This window comes from Monodon monoceros, unplaced genomic scaffold (genome assembly GCF_005190385.1).
Source record: "Monodon monoceros isolate NGI ecotype Baffin Bay Population unplaced genomic scaffold, NGI_Narwhal_1 Super_Scaffold_6, whole genome shotgun sequence".
Lineage (NCBI taxonomy): Eukaryota > Metazoa > Chordata > Mammalia > Artiodactyla > Monodontidae > Monodon > Monodon monoceros.
In genome coordinates, this window is record NW_021703783.1 from 29,197,129 (window position 1) to 29,204,792 (window position 7,664).

Consider the following 7,664-nt stretch of genomic DNA (forward strand, 5'->3'; position numbering starts at 1 on the left):
AGGTTGAAGAAAGTAAGAGTTTAAAAGCAAAATGGTTTAAAGAAGAAGGAAAAAAAAAATTCAAGGGATGTTTAATCTGATCATATCGTTTACAACTGAAATCTCCAAAGACTGTCCCCGCATAGGCAAGACCAAATAAACCCTATTCAGCCTAATCCACACCTCTCCCCGCAAAATATCATTCCAGTTTCATGGCTGACCCATCACCACCCTTCAGTCACTTTTTGCTTCATATACTGCTTTTACTTTTTGCTGCCTTTACTCTTGCTGTTAACTTAAATGCCCAATAATTCAAAGAGCAAAAGACTCTGAGGTTTTGTTTTTTTAATTCTGATTTCACACCAGTGACCTTGTCATTTAACTGCTGCACCTTGTTTTATTGCATACCTTGTTTCATTGAGCTTTGAAGATACTGCATTTTTTACAGATTGAATGTCTGTGGCAACCCCGCAGAGAGCAGGTCTATTGGCACCATTTTTCCAGCAGCACTTGCTCACTTGCTCATGTCTCTGGGTCACATTTTAGTAATTTTCACAATATTTCAAGCTCTTTCATTATTACTATAATTGTTATGGTGAGCTGTGATCAGTGATCTTTGATGTTACTAATGTAATTATTTTGGGGCACCACAAACCGCAGCCATGTAAGATGGGAACTTAATCAAAAAATGTTGTTTGTTCTAACTGATCCAGGAACCAACAGCTTCCCAGTCCCTCTCCCCCTGTCCTCAGGCCTCCCTATTTCCCTGAGAGGCAACAATATTTAAATTAAGCCAATTAATATCCCTACTTTTAACAGTCTCTAAGTGTTAAAGTGAAAAAAGTCACAGGTCTCTCACTTTAAATGAAAAGCTAGAAATGATTAAGCTCAATGAGGAAGGCAAGTCTCAAGCCAAGACAGGCCACTAGCTAGGCCTCTTGCACCAGTAAGCCAAGTTGTGATGATGGCAAAGTTGAAGGAAATTACAAGTACTACTCCAGCGAATACACAAATGATAAGAAAGCAAAATAGCCCTATTACTAATACAGAGAAAGTTATAGTGGTCTGACAGAAGATCAAACCAGCTATGACATTTCCTTAAGCCAAAGCCTAGTCCAGAGCAAGGGCCTAACTCTCTTCAATTCTACAAAGGCTAAGAGAGGTGAGGAAGCTGCAAAAGAAAAGTCTAAAGCTAGCAGAGGTTGGTTCATGAGGTTTAAGGAAAGAACTCCATACATAAAAGTACCGGGGAAGCAGCAAGAGCTGATGCTGAAGCTGCAGCAAGTTACCAAGAAGATCTAGTAAAGATAATTAATGAAGGTGGCTACAACTAAACAATAGATTTTCCACACAGACAAAACAGACTTATATTGGAAGAAGATCCCTTCTAGGACTTCCATAGATAGAGAGAGGTCAATGCCTGGCTCCAATGCTCATTTACCATTATAAAAATCCCTGGGCCATTAAGAATTAGGCTAAATCTACCCTGTCTGTGCTCTATGCATGGAACAAAGCCTGGATGGCAGCAAGTCTGTTTACAACACGGTTTACTGAATATTTGAAGCCCTCTATTGAGACCTACTGCTCAGAAGATTCCTTTCAAAATATTACTGCTCATTGACAATGCACCTGGTTACCCAAGAGTTCTGATGGACATGTATGAGATTGATGTTGTTTTGATGCCTGCTAACATAATATCCACTCTGCAGCTCATGGATCAAGGAGTAATTTCGACTTTCAAGTCTTATTATTTAAGAAATACCTATGTAAGGCTATAGCTGCCATATATAGTGATTTTTCTGATGGATACGCGCAAAGTCAATTGAAAACCTTCTGAAGGATTCACCATTCCAGATGCCATTAAGAACATCAGTGATTCATAGTAAGAGGTCTATTTTGCAACATTAACAAGAGTTTGGAAGAAGCTGATTCTAATGATGACTCTGACTGAGGAGTTCAAAACTTCAGTGGAGGAAGTAACTGCAGATGTGGTAGAAACAGCAAGAGAACCAGAATTAGAAGTGGAGCCTGCAGATGTGACTGAATTGCTGCAATCTCAGGATAAAACTTTCACGGATAAGGAGATGCTTCTTATGGATAAGCAAAGAAAGTGGTTTCTCAGAAAGAAATCTACTCCTGGTGAGGATGCTGTGAAGACTGTTCAAGTGGCAACAACGGATTTAGAATACTATCAATACATAAAGTTAGTTGATAAATCAGTGGCAGTGTTTGAGAGGATTGATTCCAATTTTGAAAGAAGTTCTAACTATAGGTAAAATGCTATCCAAACAGCATCGCATGTTACAGAGAAATCATTTGTGAAAGAAAGTCAACTGATGCAACTGATGCAGCAAACTGCAGTGTTGTCTTATTTTAAGAGATTGCCACAGTCACCCAGGCTTCAGCAACCACCACCGTGATCAGTCAGTAGCCATCAATATGGAGGCAAGACCCTCCACCCGCAAAGATTACTAGCTGAAGACTCACACGATGGTTAACAATTTTTAGCAGTGAAGTATTTTTAAATTAAGGTACGTACATTTTTTTTAGACATAATACTATTTGTACACAATAGACTACAGTATAGTGTAAATATAACTTTTTATGCACTGGGTGTTTGTGTAACTCACTTTATTGCAATAGTCACTTTATTTCGGTGGTGTAGAACCAAACCCACAGTATCTATGAGGTATGCATCCAGCAATAGGAGACCTGTTTCTAGAGCTAAAAGGATTAAATAAGATAACCTATATAAAGTAACAGCAGGGTTCCTAGTCTATACTAAAGCACTAAATAAATAATATTTCTTTTCATGGCTCTCTGTAAATATGCTGAACTCCTACTCATCCTTCAAGCCCCATTTTAAATATCTGTTTCTACAAAACCTGCTTAATTATGTGTTCTATTTTCTTCCCCCCAAAAATGCAATTGCCTATTATCCTGTGTTACCCATGGCACTTAGAGAAACCTCTATTGTATTTTAATTGCTTTTTTAAAATATTTATTTATTTTGGCTGCGTTGGGTCTTCGTGCTACAAACAGGCTTTCTCTAGTTGCGGCGAGCAGGGGGCTACTCTTTGTTGCGGTGCACGGGCTTCTCATTGCAGTGGCTTCTCTTGTTGCGGAGCACGGGCTCTAGGCGCGTGGGCTTCAGCAGTTGCAGCACGCGGGCTCAGTAACTGTGGCTCGCAGGCTCTAGAGTGTAGGCTCAGTAGTTGTTGCGCACGGGCTTAGTTGCTCCGCAGCATGTGGGATCTTCCCGGACCAGGGCTAGAACCCGTGCCCCCTGCATTGGCAGGCAGATTCTTAACCACTGCGCCACCAGGGAAGGGTCTAATTGCTTGTTGCTGGCCTTTCTGTTCCATTAGAGTATGAACACCTACAGGGTGGGATTTTTATCTAATTACTGCCTACTCACATGAAGCTTAATTTGCATTTGTTAAACAAATAAATGATTTAATTAAACCATTACAAACTAAAACCCTTAGATGGCCTTTCAAATATTTCATAATACCCTTAAAAAAATAATGGCAATCCTAACTTAGAGCGATACCCTATCAGCAATAGAATTTTTTAATGTTTCTGCTTACCATTCACTCATTTATTCAACAAGTACAACCAGTGCTTCCTACGGGCTGGGAGTATTGTACATTAGTGAACAAAACGAATAAAAAACCCTGTCCTCCCGGCCCTTATATTTACCACAGGTAAATCTGTGGAAGTAAGAAATTACCATTGCAAACTTGTCTGAAAAATATACCAGAAGACACATTTTGTTATTCTTCAACATTTACTAAATATCAAAAGAACAACAACAAAAAAAACTCCTGACCACACATAAAATTTAACTACTTAAAACAGCATGAAATAAACTCAGATTTAGTGTACTAAACAAGCAAAACTGATTTGTATCCTTAAAAAAATGTTCATGTTAGGACCCATTTCCTTGTAGCTAAAAATATTTGAGACTTCTTTTTTGAATTGTTAGTAATCTTTGTGAGTTTTAACGGTTTTATGTGTACAATTACATGCATCACATAGATCCTAATTTGAAAGGTGGCGATGTTTAATATGGCTTATTTGAAAACCTGTTTATGACCTTAAAACATTCTTCACTTATAAGTGAGGAGGGCTTTTTACGAAACTTTGTATCAGGGCTTCCAGTCTAAGGGGTGCTCCCCCTGGAATGAGACAGGCAGTTAGTTAAAAAAAATTTAACTAATTTTTTATCAGGACCATGTCTCAACTGGCTGCACTATCAGGCAAGCAGCCCAGGTGCCACAGACACAGATGCAGTTCTTGCACACCAACCTTTCCAATCTAACCTCCGGCTTCATCCTCTTGGCTGCATCCACCTGGTTCCCCAAGTATGGCCTATGGTTTCCTTTCTTTACTCATTCCCTGGCTTAGAAGGTCCTTTCCTTACTTCTACTGTCAAAATACTACTCATCAACATACCATTTCCATCTGGAAGAGCTTAGGCTTTCCTCTGTTGGGGGTAATGGTACCCTCTTTTAATTCATCAGCCCTCCCTGTAATCCTTTCTTATGGAGATTAGCAAGTTCTACCTTGCCTTAGTCCTGCCCTGCCACTCTTACTGAAATATAAATGCTCCTTACTGTTCTGCTCACAACATCTGGAAAGGGCCCTTACACACAACAGCGGGTTAATTTTCCTATCAGATAAAAAAGTAAACATAATACCCAAATATCCAATATGTGCCATAGCTAAACACTAGGAAACTTCATTTAGAGATCTCTGCAAAACAGTATTGAATTCCAAAATCACAAATAAGATTCAGTCTTACTGAACAAATCTTGCTACCTAAAATTACATTATTTCAATGTCCGAAGGAACAAAAAAGGTAGTCTGATATCCCAGGCAGAGAATTCTGAGAAAATAATCCTGAAAGCACAGGTAGTTCCTGTACAGAGAGGTTTCATTTCAGCAGTACTTTTTGGTCATTTTGGACTTTAATGCACCAACTCAACATTTTACTGAGAGACTTGTCCTGCTTCCCAATTAACAGTGAGATACACAATCAAAAAGGAAGTCAGTAATAACCGATTTTGGATATAAAAGTGCAGTGAGTTAGGTTTTAGGCCCATGGTTCCTACATGTGGAGTTGCATAAATGGGGCTCTCTCCCCCATAGAGCCTACAGAGAAGAGGCAAAAAGCATAAAGGTCAAACAAATGGTGAATGGACAGATCATCAAGAGCCCAAGATCTAAAGGGCTCTTTCATCAATCCCTAGCCATAGGGAAGAAATACTTTAACAGCACCCTAAAGGAAACAAAATAACTGAATTACGAAAGGCAACATTAAAAGAGCATCAGTGGCGCGTCTTAGAAAAACTACTAGCGAGATTTAAGTCTCAACCCCCTACTTTGTCTCAAAAGTGTTTTCTAATAATACTAAGCACATTCCAAATAGCTTCCATCTGCCAAGAACTTACCAACTGCACCTCCCCTGCTCACCAACCAGGGTGAAAAATCAGTGCCAAGGGAACCTACATCCATTCATTTTGGAAGTAAATTGCGAACATCTACCTTGCCAGGCATTTATCCACAGGGCGAGTAGTTCCTAAATGAATTTAGGAAGTGAACATGACCCAAAGGAAAGCAGGAGAGGCAAAACAAAGAGGAGAATGGGTGAATATAGATTTAAAGGAAAAAGTCAGAGAAACAGAAAAGGCAAGAATTCATTGGGGAAGAAAATGAAAAGCAAAGAGCAATACAAAAAGTAACAGCAAAAGAGGAGAAAAAATAATACTCCACCCTAAAGATAAATGACTAGAGAAGGAAAGTGAGGAGTAGCAAAAAATAGAGTCCAGATGACTTGATTAACTTTAAAAATTCTCTTACTGTGACTTTTAAGACTGATTGGGTTCGGAGTTTGGAATCCTAGGAAAGGAAACGGTCTACCAATGGAGAAACAAGGTGAGACAATGCTGAAAAGTAAAGAGGCCCTCCTTCCTAAGCTCTAGATAGGCATCAGGTAGGGCTGGATCAAGGACAACGCTGGTGATACGCGGGGCTCCCGGAAGGGCTCAGAGAGACAACAATCACGCTGATTCACTTGTCTGTGGGAAATCGAAGATTCCTCGTGGGCTCCGGAGAGACTACAGCGAACCCCCACCCCCACCCTAGGGGGAGACTGCGAGGCCGGACTAACAAACAGATGGGCTCTCGGAGCACGAGCAAGAGACGCGAAGTATTCTCGGGGAGCCGGCCAGACCCGACGGGGACCCCGAAGGGGCAAAAGGAACGCAGCGACCAGGGTCAAGGGCGGTGTCGCCAGGGGCCCCCCGCGCGCCCTTCGCCAAGCCGGAACTCACCGATGCCGAGCCCTACAACCAGGCGGCCGGCGAGCAGCGTCTCCTTGTTGTTCGCCGCAGCCAGCACCGTGGAGCCGGCGGTGAAGAGAGCACTGGCCAGCAGGATGGCGGCGCGGCGGCCGAAGACGCCGTTGAGGGCCCCGCCAGCCAGCGCCGAGACTGCGGCCGCCCCCACCGTGCTGGACACGAGCAGCTCCTGCCACAGCGCGTCCAGGCTGAGCTGCCGCTTGAGCAGCAGCATGGCCCCCGACACCACCCCGGTGTCATAGCCGAACAGGAAGCCGCCCAGCGCGGAGAAGACTGCCACCACGTACACGAAGGCGGGGGTCTCGTCCTGCTGGAACTGCCTCCGCGCCGCGCGCTCCAGGTCCCCGACGCCGCCGCCGCCCGAGCCCTGCAGGCTGGCGCTGGACTCGGCGGCCGCCAGGAGGCTGCGCTCTCCAGCCGTGCTCGCCGCGTCCGGCTCCTGCTGCTTCCTGCGCCGCTCGCCCATGAGGCTGCTCAGGCTCCGCAGCGTGTACTCCACATTCTCGCTTGCCTTGCGGGACATAGGGCAGGGGCCCGGGGCTGCCCGGGGGGACGAGGCTCCGCGGGCCGGCGGTCTCGGAGGGCTAGACAGCCCGAGCGGGCACAAGGAACCGCTGCCGCCGCCTTCCTCCTCCCGGCTCCCGCTCCGACTGCCACGGCAGCAGCCGCCGCCGCCGCGGCCGCTCCGGGGAGAAAGTTGCTGCCCGCCGAGCTCCGGCGCTGCGGAGTTGGAGCCTGGCGGGTCTCACTGAGACTCACGCCCCGCGCCTGCCGAGCTGGCGCTGCAGAGCGAGCGGGAGGTGGGGCCGCGGGTCACGTGCAGCCCCAGTCGGCAGGGCCTGGCCGGAGACGCTCCGCCCCCTCCCCGGGCGGGGCCAACCTGAGCCCGCCCCGATCCCTAAAACCTACCCCCAGGTCGATCGCGACCTCTGACCTAGGCTCGTTCTTACGTGGCTCTCGCATCCTTACAGCTTTAAGCCCCCTAATTTGGGGGCCGCAACTGGGTAACAAGCCAATGTTTGAATGCCGGGTACTAGGCTTTCAGACCCGGAGAAACCGCCTACGATGATTGCACGGTTTGGAAAGGCAAGAAGAGAACCCCTTATAAAAGCCTGAGGATGGCCAAGGCTGGAAAGGGCCTAGGAAAAAATATCCTGTTATGGCATATAGCAAGCACCCTTACTTACTTTTATAATATTGTGACAAAAATGGGTCTGTTCTGGAGCAATTAAGTTTCTTATCGCCAGTCCCTCCTCAACTTATGCTTATTTTAAAGGCACGGTACATCTTATTTCTTTGAGGACAGAGATAATGAATCTC

General features: G+C 44.9%; 1 protein-coding gene across 1 annotated transcript in view; it reads right to left on the reverse strand.

Moving 5' to 3' along the window:
* The window catches only part of SLC2A13 (solute carrier family 2 member 13), a 432,223-nt gene extending 425,130 nt beyond the window's left edge, over positions 1 to 7,093 (reverse strand). Inside the window, exon 1 of the mRNA XM_029204950.1 lies at positions 6,318 to 7,093. Coding sequence (XP_029060783.1) covers positions 6,318 to 6,867 — 550 coding nt within the window. The 5' untranslated portion in view covers positions 6,868 to 7,093. The remainder of the gene's footprint in view (positions 1 to 6,317) is intronic.
* Positions 7,094 to 7,664: the final 571 nt, after the last annotated feature.